The following is a 13,914-nucleotide window of genomic DNA, read 5'->3' as shown; positions in this document are numbered from 1 at the left end:
GTGAGCACGCAAGCAGCCTTGTTCCCCACAGCCCCCTGAGCTGGGGAATTTTCCACAACTACGAATCCAGGCCTTTACAGATGCTTCTGAATGCCCAAGTCCGGCTAGTCCAGATTCCAGGTGGCCGCCCTTCCCCTTTGCCATGTTCCAAGTCCAAGGTATAGCCGCCGTGTGGGGGTGGATGGCACAGCTGGGGCGGCCAGGGAAAGAAGCGTGAGACAGCACAGCCACCCCCTTGGGACAGGCCCAATTCCCCGTACAGTCAGCACCCCTTGCTGCTCTGAATGGGCCACCGCCGCTCCCATGGCCACTCCTGGGGAGCTGGGGGGCATCAGGCATCATCAAATACAGACTTGAAGACAGAAGGCCGGAGGAATCACCACCCCCTCAGCCATTATCAGCTTTCCCCAGTGACCCCACAGCCTATTTAGTGCCATTTTTCTCCTTTTATGGCAATAGGCAGGTACAGCTTTGGGCAAAAGGATCCCGGTATAAGCAGTATTTTAAAATGTTTTAATTTATAAAAGGAATACCCATTCATTGTAGAACATTAAGAAAATACAGGAGAATATAAAGAAAAAAACTAAAATTGACTTCTATTTATTCAGTGTTAACTGTTAACAACTGTTACCATAATGTACTCTTCCTTCCATGCTTTTTTCTTGCAAAATTATATGTATTTTTGCTAAAATTCAGTCCAAACTGAACATAGTTTTATATCTTGTCTTTTTTTCACTTAGCATTAGACTGTCATTATATTCCCAGGCCATCAGCTCTGCAGCGCAAACATGATTATTAGATGCATCTCATACGAACCTACAGTTATACCAAAATGTATTTGACATCGTGGAATATCACGGAGTGTAGATTGTTTCCACTTTTAATGTTTAGTTTTTAAATAGAGAACATATCACTGTGCATTTCTAGTTATTTCCTTACATGGAAGGAAGGACCGAATCTGAGGCCCCTGACGTCATCAGATTCCCTCCAAAATGTTGTAGCCACTCCTACCCCCACCAGCCGAGTGTGAGGGCCTTTTCCACTGCATTCTCCCTGGAGGCCCTACTCTGCACTGCGTAAACGTAGGCTGCTGTTCCACGTCAACCCTTCCCACCTCGGCTTCTCTAGCAGATGCGGGTGACGTCACGTTGTCTGGCATCTTCTCAGCCCTCTTCCCACTTCTGCTCAGCGGCTCAGAGCCGCGGGGCAGCCACTGTTTTGTCCCCGGGATGGGGGCTCTGAACACAGGCGCACCCCATGCGAAGTGAAAAAGCAAACAGAAACCTCCCAGTTCCTGGAGCAGCTTTTCCTGTTGTATTTTATAGCTACCCTGAAATGGTAACTGGGTTTTTCTTCATCCTGATGACCGTGCTGTGGTTCACCCGGGAGCCTGGCTTTGTTCCTGGATGGGATTCTTTCTTTGAAAAGTAAGTGGTACTGTCTCCTCCTTACTAATAACCCCCTGACACACACCCTTCAGGCAGTTCCCACCAGTGTCCCTCCTCGACTCGTAGAGGCAGCCGTGAGCCCAGGAAGCACTCCGTCCCCTTGAAAGTGCCCCCTTCTTAGGGAAGCCGGTATGGACAGTGTGTGGCATCTGAGTCTGGGGTTGGGAGCTGGTGCTGCCCCGACCAGCCATGTGACCTTGATCTTGTTACTTAAGCTCTTGGAACCTCAGTTTTCTCGCAGGTGGCTCTGAGGCATAAAGATCAAATGCCAGCTGTGAGAGCCTGAGGGGGTGGCCGAGGCCTTGGCAGGCAGAGGCAGGTAGAGGCCCCAGGGCCGTCCCTGCAGGACCCCTGAAGGCTGGGGCCACACCTCTCTCAGCTCAGCTTCTCAGAGGAGCAAAGACACACACGGAGGTGTGACCTTTGCAGGAAAGAGACTCATCCTTTTCGAGTCTCCTTTATCGAAATAACTCCTGCCACACTAAGATGCCTACCCTCACCAGACCCAGCCTCCAGACTTCAACCCTCGCCTACTCAATCCACCGCTGGACAGCACGGCAGCAGCTGCAGGAAGGAAGGCTGACCACCCACTAGACTGGGTCCTAAAAAGAGGCACTGTGTTCAGACAGACTGTCCCGAGACATCATGGTCCCCTCCCCCTGCTGACCCTCCGCCTCCAGCCCTGCTTGTCTCTTTGCTAGGAAGGGCTACCGCACCGATGCTACGGTCTCTGTGTTCCTCGGCTTCCTCCTCTTCCTGATCCCAGCAAAGAAGCCCTGCTTTGGGAAGAAGAGTGACGGTGAGAGAAGTTCAAGGGAAGAAGTCAGGGCTGGCTCTGGTCAATCATACCCCAGTCAGAATTTTCAGAAGAGCCTTCCCAAGGCCTTCTGAGTCCCCCCACGAGAGCAGAGCAGCCTTCCAAATCATCGGTTCGCCCATTAGGCCCCTGTCTCCACAACCCCCACCCATTAAGGTTTCATCTGGCTCTTCCTCTGTCTACCTGTGATCCAGGGCAGAACCAGGAGCCCTCGCTGGGGACAGAGCCCATCATCACATGGAAGGACTTCCAGAAGACCATGCCCTGGGAGATTGTCATTCTGGTGGGGGGAGGCTATGCCCTGGCTTCTGGCAGCAAGGTAACTCTTGAATCCTGTTCTTCTTGGGCCAAAGAGTTTTTAAGCAGCTTTACCTAATGAATCATTTTGATGCTGGGGGGAAGATTCAAAGGTGCTGAGGGAGAGGTGAACGTTCACCCCACGGACCAGTACAGCCAGGCGTGGATACCCCGTCCTGCCCCGAGCTTCTAGGCTAGTGCTGCTGAGAACAGACTTACAGATCAGCTGTGCCAGGGAGTCACAGCACATGGGCACTCCCACCTCACTGCCCGGCCCATACAGCCACAGGCACAAATTTATTGGATTTTATAGCCATCTCCTTCTGGGCATTTGACAGTGGTGGTAAGAAATGTGTCTCTAAAGGGTCCAGACACACCCCACATCTACACAGAGCAAACTGTGCCTCAGTCAGTCCATACGCATATATTGAGCCCCTTTGGAGAATGTGTTCTAAATCTGGGCTTTAGACACCCCTGGGCTTGGACAGCACCAGTGACAGGGCACTCCCTGAGCGGGGAACAGAGAATTGCTCTTTACTCTTAGCTCAGATCTTCTGTATGTCTTCCAGTTGACTCTGGCTCTGTCCTCTGGAACCCCATCCTAGGTAATAATTATTAAAGTCATAAAAAGTTATTAGATCCCCTTAGATCATCTTCCTCCCCCTCAACTAAAACTCCCTAGATCCTTCAACCATTCTTCAAGAAGCAGTGACTCCTTACCACGCTGGTCTCTCTCCTCGGGACTCACTACACTTTGCCCTTGGACTTATTCAAATGTAGTCCAGAGGTGGTCAGTCTACTGCAGAGTAAAGTAGTCGTATTACCCAAGCCCCATCTCTCACCTCTGATCCAAGCACCAATCTGTATTTTTATGGGAGCTTTTATAAGGCTTCATTGGCACTCATGTCAACATTTATATTGAAATTGCAGCCAACTGAAACTCTCATTCTTTTAATTGTTAGCCACTATTAAATGTCCCGTCTTGCAGCCAATCCTGTATATGTGCTGTTATTTCTAATTCCAAGTTCAAAATATCATACCTCTTAATTGAATGTCAGTTGTTAGTTTTAGCCCGATTTTTTTTAACCAAAATTTTATATGTATTACAGATAGCATAGGTGATATTTCTGTAAAATCTATTGACTCTACTAATTTTAATAATATAATTCAAGTATGATATAGGTGATTCCTACCGAGTTTGAAATAATTCAGTCTTGACATGAGGAAAATCCAATGTAAAATGTTTTTGTATCGAGGTTAAAAAAAAAAGTAAGACTTCCTTTGTTGTGCTTTTCTAACTTGGAAATCTAATTTCTCGATTTATTTCAAATTACAGTATAAAATAGCTTCTGGAAAAAATTGCTATTAAATTTTTTCACTTTACTTTTGAGTACAGTCTGGATCATGTGATCAGTGGAATGCCATTTCTTTGTAAGAAGTACTGTTCCCACTGAGCTAACTGCTCTTCCTCCCCTTTGTCCAGTGGATAAGGTGTAATGTGCTATAAGAGGTAACAATCACAGAGTTCCTGTAGGCCTCAAAGCCCTGTTCCAGCCACAAATTGCTGTAGTCCCCACATGTTGGATTTGCAGTTCACAGGCCATGGAGCAAAAAGAGAAAAGAAAGCGCTCCCAGGAGATGCCTGGGTGGCTCAGTCAGTTGGGCGTATGCCTTCGGCTCAGGAAAAGTCAGAGCACATCAGCCATAGAAGAGAGAGGAGGAGGGAGGGAGGGCAGGAGAATGCATATGGCAACCTGGGTTTATAGTACAAAAACTCAGCGGTGTCCTTTATTTTCTAAGGGAGGGAGGGAATCTCCACCATTGGCAAAGGAACAGCTTCCAACCAAAGAAGTTATTCCAAGTGGGTAATAATATTCATTTATTGAAGTAGATCTATATAAATTTTGCTAATGGAAAAGGTTCGAGAGTGGCACCATACCTTCAAATCTTGTGTCGTGAAAAAACACTGGTGGATCGTAGATCCTGATGTCAGCCATGAGGAGACTGGACCTGAAACAGGCCGGACGGCCATGACTAGCTTGGTGGGCCAGCCTGGTGGCACCCTCCCAATGAGTGTGGCTAGACTGGGAATCCCTCTATGTAAAGCTTCTAGTGTTCAGCCCGGCCCACTGACTCCCCACAAACCACAGGAAAGGCTACTATCCAAAGATGTTGATAATTTCCCCTTTTCACAGGTGATAAGAGAGCTAGATTTCAAAAGTAGAATTAAGGATTACACTGGGGAATCTGTGTCAAAATCACTGTTGACTGGATGCACAGAGTGAGAATGTCAGAGGCTAGAGAGAGTAATGAGATCGAAGGGCCCGTTGCCCCAAAGATCTCCAGCCCCTGCCAAGCCATCATGGCAAAATCCTGAGAAGAATCACAGCCATTAGGATGGGTGGCTCTCCATGCGCTGTGACGAGTGCCCAGGAAACCCCGAGACTGAACGTTATACAATCATAAAGAATTTTCTGGGCTGTAAAAATGATCTTATCATCAAATCAGTAATGCCTCTGGGTCCAGTCTGCCTGAAAATAGGACGCCAAATTAGATGACTCCTAGTGGTTCCTTCCAACCCCCCAACATCCCTGACCTTCTGGAGTCTAAGAATTCCATGGGGAATGTGCTCTTCCTCCTCTCTTCTTACTGTGTCACCCGTCTCCCTGCAGAGCTCTGGCCTCTCCACGTGGATTGGGCACCAGATGTTGTCTCTGAGTGGCCTCCCACCGTGGGCTGTCACCCTGTTGGCATGCATCCTGGTGTCCATCGTCACCGAGTTTGTGAGCAACCCAGCCACCATCACCATCTTCCTGCCCATCCTATGCAGCCTGGTGAGTAGGGCAGGGCGCCCAGATGTCAGGAGGAGCTGCCTTGGGCCCAGGGAGCAGTTCCCCAGCTGTCCTCTCTCCTCTGGTCATTGCCACAGACATCACGGATCGGTGCTCCAGCGCTAGTTGGGAAATGGTTTCAAATTTGATTGATAGATAGATAGATAGATAGATAGATGATAGATAGATAGATAAAATTGTAGCAAGGGTTCTAGAAACCCTTTTCCGAAAGACTAGGATTAGTTTAGAGGCAGCCTGAATGGAAACAAGAATGCAGAGAATATCCTTAAAACCCTAGGATTCCAATTACTCACAATCATCATTTCTTTCTCTCCTAAGATCTAAGAGTAGGGCCAGAGGAATAACTACAGAAAATGGGGGCAAAATGCTCCCAGAAGTACCCTCAGCTGTAAAGACCAAGACCACAGCTCTGTCATCACCACCTCCCCCCAGTTTCTCTGTCCAGGGGTGGGGGTCTGAGAACTGAGGCAATGCCAGCCTCATCCCATGGTCTCAGAACAATTTCTTATTCATGAATGAGGGGAGGGGAGCAACTCCCAGATCTCAGCCCGGCTAAGCAACCCCCAAGGTAACGCACCAGACACAATGCTGCGTCTGTCCCATTAGTGAGCTGGAACCTATCAAATGAAGCCTCCATCCCCAACAAATTGATACCCTTCTGCTCTCTTTAACCCCAAACTACCCCCAGCCACTATCTTTGCTCTTTGCTCAGATGTCGCCTTCCACCTGCTCCCTCCATCATCTCATTTGTGTGAGCATGGGAGTGCACTTAGCTAAAACTCGGCAACACTGAGGGTAAGGCCATGGGTTTCAAATCCCATACAAAGCAAGCAGCACCTAGAAAAACACCTTAGTTCTGCACCCCAAGGATGAGGGATCCCTACCTCAACCCAAGCAGCTTACTCATGAGATTTGAGTTTGAAGAATGAATCTCTCGGCTAAAGGATAAAATTAGACCAGCACCAAGAAATGAGACATCCCTTCTAGGAAGGAACTCAGAGCCCACGTTTCCACCGGAAGTAAGTGAGCAGCACGAGCCCACCCAGGTTGCCCAGCACTGTATGCCCTCGAGGGTAGTGATTTAACTGCCCCCACCAGCCAAGGTTGGCCACCACCAAGCCACCACTTAAAGCATGTTTGTGATTTTAAGCCCAAGAAGTGCAAGCCGCATCTCAGCGCTGACGTTTCTGTGAATTCTCTCTTCTCCTAGTCTGAAACGCTGCACATTAATCCACTCTACACTCTGATCCCAGTCACCATGTGCATCTCCTTTGCAGTGATGCTGCCCGTGGGCAATCCCCCCAACGCCATCGTCTTCAGCTACGGGCACTGCCAGATCAAAGACATGGTGAGTCATGGGTGCCCGCTTCCTGCCGATGGACAGGGACGAGTGGCTCCACAGCCTTCTCCTGAAGTTTATCATTTTGCAGCAGTGTCTGTGGTCTGTCAACACCCAGTCTAGTGTGGTCGAAAAATGGTGCTGGCAAAAAGGCCTTCAGCCGGTCCACAAGCACCAAGAATAGCAAGAATGTGCTCTCCCACCCTTATCCAGGCAGAGAAAGCTGGAACAGACACGAGATGCAACCCAGGGTGAGGCGGCACAAGGCTCTGCCTGTTTCTTCACTGGACCAGTGGGGATGTTCACCACAAAAGCCACTGGTTTACTCACAGAAGCGAAGTAGGAGAAACTGTAGGAGCCTAGGGTGAAAGGTCTGATGGGACAGGACCCTCCCATTGAACTCTCCCCAATGCCAGAACCCCTGAGGCAACAATGGCAAAATGAAGCACCCACATCTCATTTCTTAGTTCTCAGCTGGACTCCCACAAGATGGCTCTGGGGAGACATCTGGTCAGATTGTCGTGTTGGGCCTATTTACCCTCAACCCCTCAACCTATACTCACTGCTGTGCTCCTGGATATCCAGGCCGCTGGGGGATGGGGGAAAGATGAAAACAACTCCTGATTACTGGGGCCGGGATGAGATAGGGCTGTCCCCCTTGCTGAGGGTCTCACACATTCTAGTTCAGTATAGTCCAAACTCGTACTCAGCAGCCCTGTAAATACCAAATGGAGGAAAGGGAGAGCTTCAGGCCAGTAGCAGATATTCAGATCCTTTGTACCATCCAAACTGCTCATACAGGTCCTCTGTAATACTTCAGGGAAGGGAGGGCACAGCCATCGCCCCTCCCCTCCCCCTCATCTCTTACCGCACCACCCTATCTGCTCGAGAGAGTTGAGCTCAGTCCCAACTCTCCTGTCCCCTACTTCCTCTCCTGGGTACCCCCACCATTCACCCCCTTTCCCCGTCATCTTTTCTGGAATCAAGTGATCAGTGACAGTGCCTTTCAAAGGCACCAGATGACAAGAGGTGAGCCAGTCGTAGGTTCTATTCCCAGCCCAGGCACTGACCTGAGACCTCCATTTCCTCACCTGCAGAAGACGGAGGTTCCAACTACATGCTCTGCTTCCTTTCAGCTCTAAACGACTTCAATTCAGCCCCGTTAGAACATGCCTCCTCTGGCTAGGGGACCTGGGCAGTTCACGCCCAAAGCCCAGGGGGCAAGATGATTAATAAGTCCAGGGCTCTGGCCAGAAAGCAGAGAAACAACACATCTAGTCACTTGCTTGGAACAATTTCCTAGCATTCATGTTCCCTCACAGATTTCCCAACTTCATGCCAGCTAGTGGACCTGCGGTGGTCACAGCGGTGTGCTTGCTTCCTCCCTGGTAGGCTGCCAGCTACCCTTACTGTACATTTTTCCATCTGGCCCTGGCTCTGCCAGCCATCCTCCCTCACACCCCCCTCAGCCTGTGTCACTTCCATGGCAGCAATGGGAGGGTTCAGGGTCATGGAGGTGACATTCCCTCAGCAGAAAGCAGCAAAGCTAGCATGTCTGTGTCACCCTCCCATGGAAGGGCTGAGCAGAGGCAGCTGACCTGGTTCTCCAGGTGAACCCAAGGCACACTACCTTCCATAAGCTGTTGCTTTGGGAAGGAAAAAACAGTTAACAGTGGCAAAGGCTTCGTACAGTGGGGCCTCTCCTACAGGTCCCCTATGTGTCAGCACATTAAAGGCTCCAAGAGTTCCCGCCTTAATGCATTTCCCTATCATGTAGCTAACAGGATCCTTGCGTAGCATAACTCTTAACATTCTAACACCTGGTGTTCCAAGTACATGCCTCCCAGGCTTCCACTTGAGAGTGAGAACACAAGTGGAGATGGTTCTAATGGCTTCTCCCATCCTTCACAGTCTTGAGCCACCCTTGGAGGCAACACTCCAGATTCCAGGCAGTGACTGGAACAGGTCAGGGCCAAGGCTTGGGTGGGCAGCATAGATGCAGAGACTGGGGGATCTGTGCTGCGGCCTGCTCAGTGATGAGGATGGGCTGCTTTGTGTCCTACAGGTGAAAGCTGGCCTGGGGGTCAATGTCATTGGCCTGGTGATCGTCATGGTAGCCATCAACACATGGGGAGTTAGCCTCTTCCACTTGGACACTTTTCCAGCCTGGGCGAAGGTCAGTAACATCACTGATCAGGCCTAATGCGAGTGGGCAAACGGTCCAACCGAAGGAGCTGCCAGCACCTAACAGAATCTGACCAAGAGGCCAAGGAAGCCACCAGGAGCGCACAACCAACACCAGAAGATTCCGCCATCTGCCTCCTCAAGCAAAGTGCAGCAAGCCTCCGACAACCAAAACACATGCTTGGTGTTCGTGCCTTCTGCTCTGCCCTCCTTCCTTAGCACCATAGTTCAGGAAACCCTGTGACCTTTCTCACTTCCGGTATCTTGGGCTCTCCACTTCTTTCTGAAGACAGGAAGAGAAGAAAACCTTAGTCGCCCCTCAGAGGCTAAGCCTCACAAACTAGCCTTACTAGGTTTATTCTTAATACCTTAACCCCTTTTTAGGAATTGAAGGGGGAATCCAAATCATCCTACCTGTGCACAGATAACGAAACCAGTTACATCTCCTCTTTCGGAGGAAATTCTGCCCCTGAATTTTCTCATCAGTGTTTCTATCCTTAAGCTCTCACCACAAAAAGGCAATCTGGGTAAGTCCTCTTTGTGGCAATCAGTACTCCTTTCTCATTACTTTAGCGTCTTCCTTCAATGGCTTCTCTTTACCTTTGGCACCAAATTCCCATAAAGAAATAGTGTTCTCCTTTAGAAAGGGGCTGGTAAGCTTCTCTCTGTCGAAGGAAAAGTAGAGGAAGATGACACATTGAAATTAGTACAGGCATCCCCCACTTTTCAAAAGTTCTAGTTACACCACTTCACTTTTACGAAAGACCTACGTTAGTACCAGTTGTCGCTAGCTGAAAGAAATCTGAAGAGGATTTTCAGGTTTAGGAGAAGAGTGCATGTAGCGTTCAGCACTGGTTTTGCAGCAAGCCCTTAGAGGAGCAGTGCGCAACCTGAGCAGCTGGAGTGGTGCCACCATGCCCCCTCCCGGGAAACAACACTCAGCATCTCAGCATCAAGCTGCCAGAGCTGCGAACACCTGTGCTTTGTCTTTATTTTGTGCCCCGTTAGCAAGTGTCCTAAGGTATCAGAGAAGCCTAAGAGAGGTTCTTTTTTGGGTCTGCCAATGCTCAGATATTTTTCCATATAAATGAATGGTAACTGCTGCTTTGCTTGATGCCATTTCAGCTTACGAAAGGTTTCACAGGAATGCTCTACTTTGGGATAGTGGGGGGACACCTGTCTCTCTCTTTACTTACCACTAATCAATACCACTGCATTGGTTCAGTTGGGAGGGAGAAAAAACTCTCATACCTGTTTTATTAATGGGGCCCAAACTATCATTAAGACCTCAGTACTATTAATGTATCTGACTAGCTTTCTTCTGCATGTAATGAGGAGTTCATTCCTCAGAAGACAAGTACAGAAAGTTCCAAACCATCAGTCACTTCCTACAAGTCAATGAGTCCCTTGGGGGGAGAGAAGATGTCTTATGTTCCTTAACATCTCCAGCAACTTATACAATATAGTAAACTAACTACTCAATAAATGTTGCCCGTGAGAAAAATCACTTTGGAAATCAAGGCCTCCTGTTTCCTCCTGAAAACCATGCCATTTTCCCCACGACAGATGTCCTTGCTATATGACTGGCTATAGCTCCCAAGGCCCCTGGCTTGTAGGCAATACATATTTCAGATTTCTACCACCAGTACCTTGCTAAATCAGTCTTACTGGAAAAGTAATACTCCACAGTTACTTCATTCTTTTAATTGATTTTAAGTTACTATTGATAGCATGGGCAGTTTTCCCACACAATAACTTATCAATAAAGTCACTCCCTTAGTTTATCAAATATCTGTGAATTCTAAAATTTCTCTTGTGCCGGCCAACACTTGCATGCTCTGACCACAGCACAAATGACCAGATTTAACCACGAATATTACTGCTTCTGCCCTATCAACTGGCCTAGGCCACATTATTTGACTCCTTATAAAGACCTACTGAGCCCAAATAAATACTAGTGTTATGCACACAATAGCTGGTTTGACCGAGTCAGCAGCTCTACAGTTATTTTGCTATAAAATGTTCAGAAGAGTCAGGGTGTTGTCGTATTGTCACAGCTGCCAAATTGTCAACTGTCTGACCCATGCCAGAACTTAAGACGCCAAGCCCCTATTCATATTAAGACAACGGTGCAAATAGTAAGATTCAGAGTACAAATAGTAAAAAAGAGGAAGAAGAGGTGACTAAGAATTCAGTGGACTTAGAATTCCTGGCCGCTGTGCAGCCTTTGTGAACCTCACTCAGCCCTAAAGGGAAAGCGGTGCAACTCCCCACCGTAGCTGCTGCCAGATGCTCCGAGGAGCCAGTGCACGCAGTTTCGGCTCTACTGACTGTTCTCCAGAGCAGCACTCTTCCTTCCCACAGCCAGAGTGCAGGCTAACCAAGCCCGCTCATTCCAGTGACAGGAAATGTCAAAGATGACTAACAACTCCTTGTCATCTAGTATCACGCCACTGGTGGACAATAACTTAGCCTTATGTCTCTTGCACATAGATCATTTGATTTTTTCTTCTAATATCACAACACTAGATGGATGGAAAGCAGTAATGATCACCTTACACCAGCTTATTTTATAGATGACTGAGAAACGAAGACATTTAGGTGCACCTTATTTTCAAGTCAATTATGTATCAAACTTGCTTAATTGCCTTTGAAAATTGCCTTTGAAATTCCTTTAAGTCAGCCATGAAGTACATGGTACAATCTTTTATATTAGGATTTACATGGCAAAGACTCATGAACCATCTTTTAGTAAATAAAAGATAGCTAGTTTTCCCTCAGAAATGTCAGAATAAATCTGTTTTTTCAGTTGAATACCAAATAACATAGTTGGCTTCACACTAAGGCACCATGTTTGAAAAAGTACACCTAGTGGCACCTGGGTGGCTCGGTCGGTTAAGCATCTAATTTGGCTCAGGTCATGATCCCAGGGTCCTGGGATCAAGCCCCGCGTCTGGCTCCCTGCTCAGCAGGAGTCTGCCTCTTCCTCTCCCTCTGCCCCTACCTCTCACTCATGCTCGCTCTCTCTCATGCTGTCTAAAAACCTTAAAAAAAAAAAAAAGTACATCTAAACATTAGAATAACTCTCAGTATCACAAAATGTTCAAACCATTGGCACACAAAGGCCAGAGACGACCCAAGTACACAGGTAACCCATTCTGCGGCTGCCCCTGCTAAATGAATTCCAAGCACAACTGCCCGGCTATTTACATGGAGACTTTCTTGTCCCAGTGCTGTACAACTGTACGTGCAGGAATGATGCAACCACACTGTCCCTTTCGTAAGGCCTTGCCACAGGGGCAGTGATCCAAGCAGACCCACGCCTCAGGTTTTGCAATGCCCCACCCTGTTCACTTTCATAAAACCCACTGTTCTCTCGTTTCCCAGTGCCTTACCAAAAAATGTACTTGACTAAATTATGATGCACAGAGCTTTAGAAAAGGTATAGACTAAACATGAAAAATCTAAGTGTCACTAGCTCTCCTATTAAGACCGGGCAAGATCTCAAAATATGTTCCCTTCACCACCAGCCTTCCACAAAGCCCTAACAGTCACTAGGGAAAAAAGAACTCATTCATGACTAAGGAATGGAAATGCTATGTGCAAAGTCCCAGATGGGAAGTTTCAGAAAAGCCTCATTTGCTCCAGTACAGTCTGTGGTGTTCCTTCCGGGGGAAGAACAGAAGTACTAAAAAGGCAAGAGACCTCAGCAGAAAAACAAACACCAGCGGAGTATCTAGGGAGTGAAGTGCTTAGTGGAAATGAAAACATTATGTGTACACGTGCTCTAGGAACCTGTACGCACAGACAACTAGAAAAACCACAGTGTAACCTTCTCTACAGTCGTACAAATGAAAATTGAGTAAATGGGTTAGAAAAAATGAAATTGTTCCCTAAATCAGCAGGTTACTCCTTAACTGCATAAAACACCAAATCAAAAGAAATGTCTAGAGGCATCAACTGGTAACTTCAAGTCCTAAAAGACAGCCCCTTTTGAGGATTTTAAATACAGTTGTTTGGGTTTTTCTCTCCCTTTGTTTGGGAGGATGATGGTTTGAGGATAAACTTTTCAAGTTCATTGTGTTTATGAAGTTCCCAGCACCAATCCTAAAGTCTTATTTTGTACACGTCGGTAACCTTCCTTTTATGATCACGTATGGCCAAGAGTTTTCTTAAATCACATCAACAGGAATTTTCAAACAATTTTAAAAGGAGAATATGTCTTGAGGTGATTCTTCCCATCCCTCCGATGGTTTGCGAGGCAAAAGTCCCTACAAAACACCCGGGGAACGCAACTCTTAATGCCACAATCACAGTCGTTGCCACCCTCACCCACGTGACGAAGTTTCAACTACACCCGAAAATCTGTGATGGTTCTGAGCTCCTCCTCTATCTCAGTGAGGCTAATCTCACCTGAGAACTCAGCCCCTTTCCGCTGCTGCAAGAACCTAAAACTAGAAGAGGGCATCTGAAGAGCCACCACAAAGGCAGCCTGTATTCCCTGTGGCGCAGTTCACGTGAAGGTGAACGCAAGAACGGAGCTGCTGGATGCCTCCCACTGGTAGAAATGAGTTAGCGAGGGGAAGAGTCAGTCACTCCTGAGGAAGCCCTACATCCAAATGAGAGTAGATGTAATACAGAGATACCTAATCTCCTAATACCTAAGTTACCTTCACCCCTCAAAAAGCCCCTCTGGAAACGACACACACGAGCAATCATGCTACCATAACTGTGACAAGGAATCCCTCTTTGCAAGCACCTTTCTAAACTTGTAGCATTTTGAATACCCTCAAAGGTGGTAAACCTTTATCCTTCAAGGCTGTGGTTCATTCTGCTAACAATTCAGTCACTCAAGATCAAATCTTGTGAGCCAGGAGGTATGATCAAGGTAGATACTCTAGATTTTCATCAGCAACGAAGAGTGACCACAGAATGACAAATTTTGCATGGTTCATAAACTGGTTCCAAAAAAGTGAC

The 13,914-nt window shown here is 47.5% G+C and overlaps 1 protein-coding gene across 1 annotated transcript in view; it reads left to right on the top strand.

The window, feature by feature from the left end:
- SLC13A4 (solute carrier family 13 member 4) overlaps nucleotides 1-10,444 on the top strand; it is a 42,198-nt gene extending 31,754 nt beyond the window's left edge. Inside the window, exons 11-16 of the mRNA XM_026511590.4 lie at nucleotides 1,326-1,427; nucleotides 2,150-2,247; nucleotides 2,460-2,584; nucleotides 5,235-5,396; nucleotides 6,625-6,762; nucleotides 8,819-10,444. Coding sequence (XP_026367375.1) covers nucleotides 1,326-1,427; nucleotides 2,150-2,247; nucleotides 2,460-2,584; nucleotides 5,235-5,396; nucleotides 6,625-6,762; nucleotides 8,819-8,956 — 763 coding nt within the window. The 3' untranslated portion in view covers nucleotides 8,957-10,444. The remainder of the gene's footprint in view (nucleotides 1-1,325; nucleotides 1,428-2,149; nucleotides 2,248-2,459; nucleotides 2,585-5,234; nucleotides 5,397-6,624; nucleotides 6,763-8,818) is intronic.
- The last annotated feature ends 3,470 nt before the right edge of the window (nucleotides 10,445-13,914 follow it).

Source organism: Ursus arctos, unplaced genomic scaffold (assembly GCF_023065955.2).
Source record: "Ursus arctos isolate Adak ecotype North America unplaced genomic scaffold, UrsArc2.0 scaffold_3, whole genome shotgun sequence".
Classification (NCBI taxonomy): domain Eukaryota; kingdom Metazoa; phylum Chordata; class Mammalia; order Carnivora; family Ursidae; genus Ursus; species Ursus arctos.
The sequence above is the reverse complement of the archived record's forward strand: the minus strand, read 5'-3'. Positions and strand labels throughout refer to the sequence as shown.